The 12,225-nt window shown below is 38.1% G+C and overlaps 1 protein-coding gene across 3 annotated transcripts in view; it reads left to right on the forward strand.

Moving 5' to 3' along the window:
• The window catches only part of LOC112456807 (basement membrane-specific heparan sulfate proteoglycan core protein-like), a 149,514-nt gene that overhangs the window by 39,709 nt on the left and 97,580 nt on the right, over positions 1 to 12,225 (forward strand). For all 3 annotated transcript variants that reach the window (XM_025019565.1, XM_025019569.1, XM_025019576.1), the window contains exons 2-4: positions 9,727 to 9,880; positions 10,049 to 10,230; positions 10,492 to 10,660. In XM_025019565.1, coding sequence (XP_024875333.1) covers positions 9,727 to 9,880; positions 10,049 to 10,230; positions 10,492 to 10,660 — 505 coding nt within the window. The remainder of the gene's footprint in view (positions 1 to 9,726; positions 9,881 to 10,048; positions 10,231 to 10,491; positions 10,661 to 12,225) is intronic.

Consider the following 12,225-nt stretch of genomic DNA (forward strand, 5'->3'; position numbering starts at 1 on the left):
CACAACTTATTTTTAACTTTGTAAAACTTTTTTATGCTTATAATATTCCTTGTTCTTTAATTAAATCTCTTATTCGACTCGATTGATTATTACACGTGTAAAGTACAGCTTTTTTAACATACGTATTTGTAGAGCGGGAAAACAGGCGGTGCCGCACAATACGTCTGCGTCGGCATAAAATATATTTTGAAACATTTTGAAGTACATCGAAACCCTCTCACGCTCTCGCGACCTCTCGATCGCCTGATATTCATTTTCGAATGTTTGCGGAGGTTTAGCCGCTCGCTTCTTACAGCACATTTTGCGCGCTGGAGCCGGCCGCGAGAGATCGCGAAACGCTCCAGACATTATTTTCACTGAAAGCATACACGAACGCCCGACAAAACACACATCGCCGATACAATCGTCCATGCTGCGGGCAGCTACCATCGATTAGATTCGTCGACGAATTGCACGTCGACGTTCGTGGCGAACTCAAACGCAGGTTGGAACATTATTTAACGAAATCCGTATCGTTACGGAAAGCGGCAGAAAACCATAGAACGAATATTTCAATAGAGCCATGTAATGGTGCCATCGAAACGTTAAAGGGTTGGAAATATAAGAAACTACCTTTATTTTATTTCAAAGTACTGTTTATTTCAATTATACTTTTATCTCAATTATGTAACACCTGTACAATAATTATTACGGTATATAAAACACAGACTTATATTAATTAAATAAATTTTAACGTATAAATCGATACCTATTTTAGTAATCCTTTTGAAAATTTATTGCATGCTTACGTCAATTGCAAATTGAAAAATTGCAAAAATATATCACTATCAGCATTCTCACTTGAATTATTCATTCGAGACGCGATTAATTTTGCGGATTGCAAAACATGATCGCCGCAACTTCTCCCGCAGGTCACACGATAGAACTCACATTTGATAAATCAGCCCCACGAATGTATTATCAATACTGGGAATTTCGGAACTAAAACGTCGCCGGGGCGATTAAATATTACGGAGCTAGTGACAGTGAAGAAATAGAAAAGATAATTGATCGATTAATTGATAAAATATCTCTCGATTATTTTATCACAGTCATGCGAGAAAGCCTTTGGCGTTCTAATAAAAATTGCGCGAACATTGTGCTTCGATTAAGATTAAGACGAGTACGCGGACTTGCGAAATCATTTGATGCGGTTATCGCGCATCTTCAAGGTTCGCCGAGACAAATGTAAAGCGAGCGCAGTTGCCGCCGGGGATATCTCGCGAGGCGTGCAGGCGCGCGGACCCGGCGAGAGAGCACGTGCGATGACTATGCTCTATCGGTGCATCGCGGTTTAACGACTTAATAGAGTTAATGACCGTCGGATCACGACTATCCTTAGAGGCCGGGGCAAACAAAAACGTGGGACGTGTTGCGTAAGCTAATTCACGTGAGAGCGGCCCGATGATCGACGGGCGGCCACCGCCGATTGATTTCTCACCGACACTGAGATTCGTCGGCACGCATTAAGAGCCGACTCCCGACTCCTTTTCACCTCACTTCCATAATTATCTGTCTCATTAGTTATGATGGGATGGACGTAGACGCTCGCTTGGTCTCGCCAGCGAGATCGAGAGCGAGATTTATGTACAGGATGTTCTGGAATCGACAGAAATCGACGCACTTTCTCTCTGGAAATTTGACGTTTAATACTACTTTTTTACTACTATTTTGATGTCTTATTTTTGCTACTGCTTTTCATATATAGATATATGTATATAGAAACATTTTAACGATTAAATATTAAATTAAAATTATATTTGAATCTATCCGAAATTAAGTAAGAAATAATATTTGATATATAGCTGTTTTTGGTTTTGGTTTTTTGTAATCTTCACTTTATCGTGAATTATTTTGATGTCAAAATTATAACTGCTTCATCTACAAAAGTCGACTAATTTTGTAAGAAATTATTATTATTTCTCACCAATTCTAGGACAATTTGTACGCTATTTAAATATAGTTATATTTAACAGATTTACGTCATAGCAGTTATAATTTGAAGTTAACTGTGGCAGTCAAGAGTTAAACCTTGGGAAACAAATCTCTGTAAATACAGTCGAGCTAGTCGTCATGCAATTTACACCCCTCGCGAGTAGCTGGGGTGACACTTAACGCGCCTCTTTATAGGGGAACGGGTGCGCGGCAGATCGTAACAGACGACACGAGCGTTGGGGCGGTAAGTGGTAAGTGGAGTTCCGTAATTTGTTGAGACCACGCTACTCCGTCGCTTCGGGTTTCATCGCTCGTGACGCCGCAGGAAAAACGGGGAGAAACTGCTTGAAAAATGAGAGTAAATAAAGGATGGCGGATATCGATGAATCAGACCGAAAAAGATTTCGATTCTATTGTTGCTGAAAATGTGTTTTATTAGAGGTAACCTAATTTACCTTTTCGTTTGAATATAAAATATTAATATAATTAAAGACATGGTTGTCGTGTAAAAAAAAGCATATAAAGTAAAAGCTTGTAAAAGGAATAAAAAAGATATTGTTATGCAATTTTGGCAATAACATGAAATTATGCAATAATTTAACACATTTTTATTTTTATTTATAGTTTTGCAATACAATTATATAAAATAAGTTAAATTTTTTCGATGGAAAGTATGCCGTAAATGTCAGAATATTATTTAGATAATTTGATGAAATAAAATTTAGAAATGAGATCAAATTCATTATAAAAATTAATCTCTTCAAATCGTTTAAATAACAGATAAATATATTAATATTAATACTTTGTTACTTTTAGTTTTAATAAGAGTTATTGGCCTATATATCGAGAAAAATCTATAAACACCGTTAAAAAAGAGTAATGCGGCATATAGTGTGCACACATAATAACGAAGACAGTCTGATTGAGGAAATTTGATTTCCTCTTTAATTTTATGTTGACACATTTCTTTAACGTTCCGTTAAGACTTTTTTTTCAATAAATCAGCATTAACTAAAAGTCTGATACACGTTCGCTTGTGATAAATACAATCATGTGTTATATCCTCCTATTTATTTCTAAAATTAACAGAGGTATAGGTAACTTTAAAATCACATTTACAAATAATTCACGATGTTTCAAGCATGTGGACGACCAGACAGATCGATTTTAATTTGTAACAACATTTATATCGAGTTTCAGCGGATATTTTGCGATTATCCGCGTTATATCGACACGCCGAGGATTTACGGTATAAGAATTGATAAGAAGAGATGGCTCTTTCACATAGGGGGAAAAAAATTGTGAAAGAATTGATATCTTGTTATTCGAAATCCTTCTCGCGGAGGGGCTGTCGGTGAGACTGGCTCTCCCCGAAAACTGGTTAATGCGCTTTTTCCGGTGCCGGAGGTTGACGTGCGAGTGGCAGACCGCAGCCCGCGGCTCCGTCGGCCGTTGTGAGAGTCGGACGTCGCGTTCTCCTCGGGAAATCGGACCGAGATGATTTCCGCAATTTCGCGGCCGTGGCCAAGAGAGGATTGAGGTATTTGGCCGAGCTGGAATTATTTGGCCGTACCGTTTCTGAAAACGTGGGGGATATGAAGGTTCATATAAGATCATCTCCACTTCGACGGCGCCCGCACCTCCAGCGAATACGTCGGTGTTAAGAATTGAAAGCACGTTCTTTGTTAACACTCTCTCGTACACACGAATTTTAGTTCATCCTGCTTGTCTCTATCAAGTACAATATATCAGGCTACAATATATCAGATTTGTATTTTTATGCATGCGAGGTGTCTCTCTCATACAATTCTTCATTTCACTTACCTATCCTTGCATTTCTTCATTCTCAATCTGTTACAATTGATTTGTAAATGTAAAAAATTATCATTATTATTGCATTCAAACGTAGCAAAAGCTTATGTAATTATTACGAATTTTATTTACGGAATATAATGTTCTTTCTATCGAAACTAGCTTTACTTTAATGGTTTAATTTAAATAATAAAAATTTCTCTCTTTCAAGTAGTCAAAGTATCATGCAATCATTTGTCATATGATATTCCGTGTTATTTAGCCATTTGCTTATCTCTTTCGGGTCGAATGACTCGTTTCTCCTGCAAGAAGCTATTAAAATGCAAAGGCAAGGTAGGAGAGACACCTTCTCTCCTGTCCTTGCATCCTGGACGCAGATTCGGCGGGCGTGTGTGATCCTCCTTAGTATTCCGCGCGACGCCGCTCTTCTTTTTCGCGCCACGATGCCACCTTTTTCCCCATCTTCTTCTTCCCTCTCCCCTCAGGCCCGCCACCCCTTTATTCCACTCCATGTAACATGTTCTTCGCATTAATATAGCACGGCTTAAGACAAAGGACGATCGACCGACGTCTCTCGCCCTCCTCTCACCTTCGTCCTTCTCTCCATCTCTTCTCTCCTCCCGTTTTTATCGACTCGCTCTTCCTCGTGTCATATCGCCGTCCTTTTTCGCGTGTCCTGGAGAACACGAAAGACTGGACGTATATATTCGTTAAGTCAAAGCCCCGGGAGAAGTCCCTCAAATTGGGAGGATTTCTTCGTTCCGACCTGCCTGCCTGGCCTGCTTGCCTGCTTGCCTGCCTGCCTTACGCGAGACGTGCTGGATCTTGACCTTTGAACGCGTCTCTTCTTTTTTCTCAGGACGTATATTCTTCGCTAGTAAATCATACGAAGCCGTCCTATATGGACGGTCGCGACTTTTGCAGTCAGTTCAGTGAAGCGGAATGATTAGTGGCCGCCTTATATCAATCACATTAGTAATTGTAACGTTACGGCAATTGTATTAATAATTATTATTAATAATTACATCTATCTCTCGTGAAGACTATGAAGAGGTTGTTAATAGAACTTATGTTATCAGGATCGTTCTACGCATGTAATTTCTCTCTGTTCTCTCTGCTAGAATATTAAAATTTAAAACAGTTAATCTTTTGCTTTTGACGTAACCACGTATTAAAAATAACTGCAATGAATAAATTACGAAATGATATTAAAGTACGTATCCCGTCTTTCCTTGTATTATTTTATTGTTAGATAACAGTATATTACATTATGGTAATAAAAGAAAATTAATATTATATACGAAGATTATATACTTAAAATAAATTAGTGTATTTGACTCTCGTGTATAGAAAGAAGAAACAAGCTCTCCTATGCTTGCGATAATAAATAATTTTTTAGATTCTTCTCTGTTAATCATAATAATGTTCAATTTTTCGAGCTAAAAATTTACAACAGGTCACTGATTATCTGCAGTACGCTTTGACCTGTAGATTGCAAACGCTCTGATTATAAGACATATCTACGAGGCACATATGAGGAAAAATGTTATGTGATGCTCACATTCATTCGCGTGAGCACGGTTATTAACTCGGTTATTAATTGACACAATTGATGAAATAAAAACGCCGAGAATGCTGCACCGAATGGAAAAAATCTCCGTTAACTAATACATGAATTGATCAGTAGGTCGCTATTTGTTGAGAGAGAAAGAGAACGAGAAAATTCTGGCTTCTTACATTTTTCAGAGTTCGGGTCGAGATTATCGTAAATTAATTTAATGTGGATACAAGTTTCTTCATCGCAGTTTGTGAATTACTTGGAGTTTCTGAGTTCTTGTTCCAAACCAGGAGTTGTTTAACGCTCAATATTATACCGATTCTTTATTAATAATAAACACTAATTTTCTCTCTTAGACGCGCTATGGGAATCGGAATCTATTCGGAACGTCTCAGTTATCGCGATATTGTGGCGGAAATTGTAATTCTTCCCTTTTCAAATACGCTATCTCTGTTATCGGCGCGATTATGTAAAAAAGTCTTTTGGCTGGAGCCAGTTGAAGGCATCGCGTACAAAAGATATATATCTGTTATCTCGTGCGCACGTCACTTGAGTAGAGTGTGAGCAAACGAAGATAGCCTACATACGACGCGGTTCGGTAACATACGGACAATTCAGAATTGCATCAATGAGAGGAGAAGCTAGCGGTGAAAGTGCCGCTGCTTCACGGAGACGCTTATCGGTTCTTATCGGAGCGCGGAGCGCCGCGTGCCCAGCGATGTAAAAATCTGCGGCATTCCGGTGAACACCTAAAAACTGGGCAAAAGAATACAAAAATGTTTCTTATATTTAATATTACATATAATTATACATGCGCAATTAAATAGTCTTTTCAAAAATTCGCGCATTTTCACGTTTGTTACCGATTTCTGTGTGATTCCTCGTATACATTACCTTGTATAGTCATCGGCGCTCCGCATATTCCGCTCCGTGCGGTTTGACCCGACCGCATATGGCAACGAAAGTTTTCGCGTTATTGCGAAATACCCCATCGCGCCGAGTCATTCCAACCCGTTGCGTCGAATCACCAAGGTGAGATGAGGCTCATTAAGAGCAAGAAAGAAAGGAAGAAAGGAAGGGGGAAAAAAATGAAAACGAGAAGGTTGACCGAGTATCTTACGTCTCCGTCGCGTCTCCGGCAACTTTGCCATCCTAAAGCCCTCCGAAGTTCTCCGCGGTCCCGTTCGACGCAGGACGAATTTCCTACGGCTACTTAACCTGCGGCAACACGTATTTCCCATGCATTTTAAGGATTTCGGACTATAGGGGCGGTGTTTTGTCGAAGTATGAGCACGTAGTTGCCGTGAAAGGATCATAGAGTGGACTTAGCTGCGGAATCCCGTGTAAAACTTGCCCGGAATAACAAAGTTCCGCGTCTCGAGGTGCACCCGATGCTCCGCGTCCCCCTCCCTCCTACCCTCCCTCCCTCATTCGCGGTCAGACTCTTTATTTTTCGCGAACAGCCCCATTATGACGTCCGACCTCGATTTTATATTCTCATTAGCGCTTCGTAACCGTGCAACAACGAACTCCCGTGCCCAATGCAGAAAACGGAGTAGTGAAACATAACAAGATAAACGAGAAACATAATACGAGAAATTTTTGAAACATTAAGTATCCAATCCAAATCGTGAAGGGGAAAGATTGAGAAAAAAGTTTGAATCTTTACTTATTGTTAGTTAAATATGTAAAATACGATTAAAATATGTATAATATTTGATTTAACATATCATCTCGTTTTTTATATACAGATGACCTTATTCGATCATGTTTCACTGATATTGAAATTATTAGAGTCCCATCAGGATGCGGCCCAGAATACCTGGCTCTTTTCCAATAATCTTTTGAAATTATTGAAATCTATGCTTTCATAATAGCCGACAACGATAAATGCACGAAACGCTGTCATTTAAGGATGTTTTACGTATAGCTATATATATGTATATAGTATAATTTTGTTTTCTTGATTAAGCAGTGTAAAGCTAGTCTCAGAAATTATTCATAAACAATGTTGTCATTGGGACAGAAAAAGCGTAAAAGTCGCAATTGTGTCCCATTTTTGTACTTGATATTGTTTAAATAAATCATTAAAAAATTGAAAAAAAAATATTAACAGAAAAACTTAAAAAAACGTAATTGCAATTCTCGATGTCATAGAAAAATTTCATTCATTTTTACTGTACAGGAGCAGAGATACATATTATGATATTTACATGGGAAGTATATATCAATTATATCATATACGATTTCTGTAACTTTTAAAGCAAATATCTCAGAAACGGGCCAGACAGTCGATCGCAAATTTAACACAGGTTTTTGGGGTATATAAGTGCACAATCTCTGTAAATTTCAGCTTCATCCCTCTCTTTTGACATGAGCGATATACATCCTTACAGGATAGCTTAGATGCAAAATTGTCCACAATAAAACTGCGTTGCGAACAATGCGCCAGCTGTTTTCTGGCAGGATGCGCGCCGCGCATCGCGGTCGTTATCACGATCTAAAATGGTCCCGCGCACTCGCGCAGTGCGTTTTATCTGCGTCCCCGCTAAGCCTGGACTTCCGCAATTTCGAAACAACAAACGCGTCGGGCGTTGTCGCGTTCTTGACTCGTGCTCGTGACTTTTAAGTAACGCATTCGCAAATATTGTTGGAGCGCAAACGATTAAAAAAAAATAATTAATACAGAACTGCAGTAACGATATCTGCTGCGTCGCGTGTTTCTTCGTGACGCGATGACGCTTTTGATCTGCGGAAAAGGCATCAGACCGCTTCGGTTGCAACAAACGTTTGGGTCGTCTCGAACGCGAATTAATAAACGTGCCGCGCCGTGTCGTTAGTCCCGTTAAAACCGAGTTCAAAGTTACGTAACACATACGCGCCGTTACAGCTCGGCACTCGTGTTTCGACGACGTGTGCACGCACGTACGAGCAAATGCGGCGCGCGCGCGCGCGCGCGACCGTCGGATGCTGCACGCGAATCTTTTAAGTGACTCCCGGCGCGGCGCGGCGTGTAAATACGCCACCGTAATAATACGTCTCGGTCCTCGGCGCGATTTAAGCTTCATTACCGGTGCACGAGCCCCCGTTTCGCGCCCATGGAAAAAGACACATTTCCGCTCGCGTGTTGCAGTGTATTTTATGTGCGCGTGCATACATATATGTACGCCGCGTCGGAAACGAGACACCTGTCTCGTTTGTCTGATGCGGAAAGCGTTCATTGAAAAGAAATCGACGCTGACGCATCTCAATAAATTTTAATCTCTTATTCTTTTAACATGATATAAGAAGAAATTAACTTTAATTTATTTTAAATTTTGATTAAATGAAGAAAATATTAAATTCTTGTAAGAGAGAAAGAGATAAAAATCAACTGAATTTTTTTATATAAAAAGGAGAAGGATTATAAATTAAAAAATAAATTGAAATATTATATATAAAAGTTAATCGTAATTTCGAGGATTAGGATTAGTCGTTTCTTTTAGAAGAAACGACTTTTCATTAATTTCATTGATTAAGATTAACTGTCGCTTGCGAATGTGCGAATATGCGAATGGAACGACGAAAGAATTTATTCGCAACGCGAATAAATAAGAATGTTCGTTAATCGATCGTCGCCTCCTTTCCATTCGTACGTAAGAAACGCACGTCTCACCACGCCGGTATACGGTGTATTATTCATACTATGTTGTAACGGCAGTGGCGCGCTTGCATAACCGGGCGGGTTATACGTAGCCCAGGATCGTCAGGATTCGCCCATAACGATACGTTATTCCGGTTGGTTCCTGAGGCTTATATCTAGCGCCGGTTCTCCATTTTCATCCCGCACGAGCGACGTCATTGACCCCCCGCGCACTCGAATCCTGGGCAGTTTGCCGGTCGCGTGGTTCTTATACGGAATCACGACGCGCCGCTCCGCTGCCGGCAGAATGGCCCGACGATCCTGAATTTATATCGTGTGTTTAGGTGAGAATTGGTTCTTTATGAGGGACACGTGAGGATACTTGGTGATATACACGCCCGATGGCCTTTCCACACGTACGTGCCGCTGCCGGCTGCCGTTCGCGAGCGCGTGCGGTCACATATGTGGTTATCGGGTGGCAGGTACTCGGGCGCTCGATGAGGTAGTGACTTATGCATTTGTCATAAGTGGCAACAAAAATTGTAACGAACGCGGTGGATGTCTATGAAACCGTTTGAAATGCAAGAGAGCCAGATTTCGAGCTTTACGTTTCATAAAAAGGTTTAGGTCGGGTGCTTGTGCGTATATCCCCCGTAGGAACGACAGATTAATTATCTGTTATAATAATTATCGATAGAAGAATAATTGTCGATTTTTTTTGTAAAGATTCATAAGTTACAATAGTGATCTGTTTTTTCAGGATGACGACTTAATTTTCGACCCGGAGGGCAAACAAACCGCCGCTCAAGCACCGTTGATCGAAACGCATCAGGATGATTCTCTCTTTCACAGGATAAAGAGAGAAGTTCTGGATTTTTTTACTTCGTCATCCACGACAACGCAAGCGCCGTCAGGTATCAATTCACTCTTAATTAAGTATTAAATGCAATGAGAAGAAATCGTATTATTTATATATATGTATATCTGGTACATTTTTATTTTTGAAGTCATTAAAAAGCGTTTTTTTAATTTGCCTTATTCAATTTTTGCTTTATTATTCAATTGTCCAACTTTTTTGACAGACTCAAAAGAAGAAGATGGAGATCAAAATCAAGATATTGACAAATCCGTCATCTTGAACGTTGGAGATAAAGGAAATTTTACTCTCGATCAGCCTGAAGCGCCAAGTGCCGAAACGGGTATCGGTGGCATCGAAAGATTGACTTTAGAAAAGAATGATGACAATAGTGAAGCAGACGATGAGGTATGAAACATTGTTACGAAAACATTTTACCTTTTGATCTTTTTACGTGTCTGTCATATTTAATTAAATTGCATGAATACTTTTTATTTAAAAGAAAGGTGTTAAAGGACAAATAACTAAAAAGATAATAAATCTACAGAAGGATAATTGTGAAAAAAATAATTGATAACTTAAACGTTTGCAATTTTCAATTTATTATTTGATTATGATATTTATCTATTACATAACTGTCTGTTACACGGAAATGTTGTCACTTTACAGCATGAAAATGAGATTAATAGCGCCGCGGAAAGTCAAAGAGTACCAATAACTTACGGAAATTCCGATGACGAAGATTTGGCTGGCTCGGGAGAAATCGAAGGCAGCGCAGGCGAAGTGGAGTATCATCCAAACACAGGAAATCAACATCGTAACACTGATGGCAAAGCACGTAAGTCTCTAATTAGCCACAACTTCGTCAATTAGAATTAAGAATTGAAGACAAAAATGACAGTATAGAATTTAATTATCTCTTGTCGCTTCGCCTTTTTCGAGAGAAAAAACAAATCTATCAAACCTTACTTAACTTCATTTGTTTGTAAAATAGCGGGCTAATAGTATAATAGTTTCTTAAACAATATATGATAAGAAGAATAATAAAAATGATTATAACAATTTGTCTCTGATGTGCACATAAATTTTTATCGATTAAAATCGCGATAATTTCCAGAAATATTTTGAAATAATTTCCAGATATCCTTATAAAGCAAAAGCCGAAGTAAAAGATTGGCAGCTTTATATTAGGGTGTACTACTTATTCTTAATAACAAAAATATTTTAGTCCAAGGAATATACAGTTAATATTAATTGTAGTATAGTTAATATTAATTGTCTAATATAGAATTTTAATATAGAATCTATTATTTATTTAACTTTTTGCAAGTGTTTTTGTAAAATACTATATTTTTGTAATGAGAATGTTTTTTGTGATAAGAAATTAAGCCATTTTACTTAAATATATTTTTAATTTTTCAATGACAAAAAGATTATTTTTTCAAAAATAAAAAATCTTGGTAATATCTTTGAAAGTAAAAATTTTTTTTTATACTACGTTGTAAAACATTATTACTATTGTAGTGTTAGAAAATTAATTTTATAAAGTAAACGCATAACAAATCAAGAAGTATATAAATGATATTTTAAAGAAAATACAATAATTGGCAGTAAAGACTTTATATTCGACCTAACTGGCTATCATTATAATCGTCATGACAATATGACCATTGGTTTTACTCATTAATCGTTAAGAGGTTCAACCATGGGTTTTGGTCTTTTTAAAACGATGTAATTTTGATGCTTATATAGAGTCGACCTATATTCGAAAAAATTTAAAAAAATATGTAATTATATCTTGCAGATACATCGGGACAAAATATTTTCTAATTTATAGTTTACATCATGTATTTATGCATTAATAAAATAGTAGAAACACAACATAATAGCAAACATATGATTCATTACTTTCAACATTAATTGTTATTATGTATTTGTCATCTAATTTGTTATTATTCGGATGGTTGTTAAATTCCGTTATATTATGTATGTGATTTTAAACATTATTTATATCATGTACATAATATAACGGAATTTAACAGCCATTTGAATAGTAAGTAAGAAATTAGATGATAAATACACAATAACAATTGATGTTGAAAGTCAATCTCGTTTGGGAACATGTAAAAATTGTGGAAAAGTAGTAAATTATCATTTTTCTTCCCGTGGTGGGGTTATCAGCCCTACGCACAACCCCAATCTGAAGGACTGGGGGGGGGGGGAGTGATCAAAGCATGGTCGCAAATGGGAGGGTACGTAGCAGTTCCCAACTATGTGTGGACTGTCTCTTTCGAAAGACAGATTTCAGTTTCACCACGAGAGAGTCCCTTCGTTTAAATTCTCGTGCACACACAGAGGGGTGCAATTAAGTATATTAAAATTCCTGTGATCAGGTGGACTCGA

Source organism: Temnothorax curvispinosus, unplaced genomic scaffold (assembly GCF_003070985.1).
Source record: "Temnothorax curvispinosus isolate PA1 unplaced genomic scaffold, ASM307098v1 QBEX01000668.1, whole genome shotgun sequence".
NCBI classification, from domain to species: domain Eukaryota; kingdom Metazoa; phylum Arthropoda; class Insecta; order Hymenoptera; family Formicidae; genus Temnothorax; species Temnothorax curvispinosus.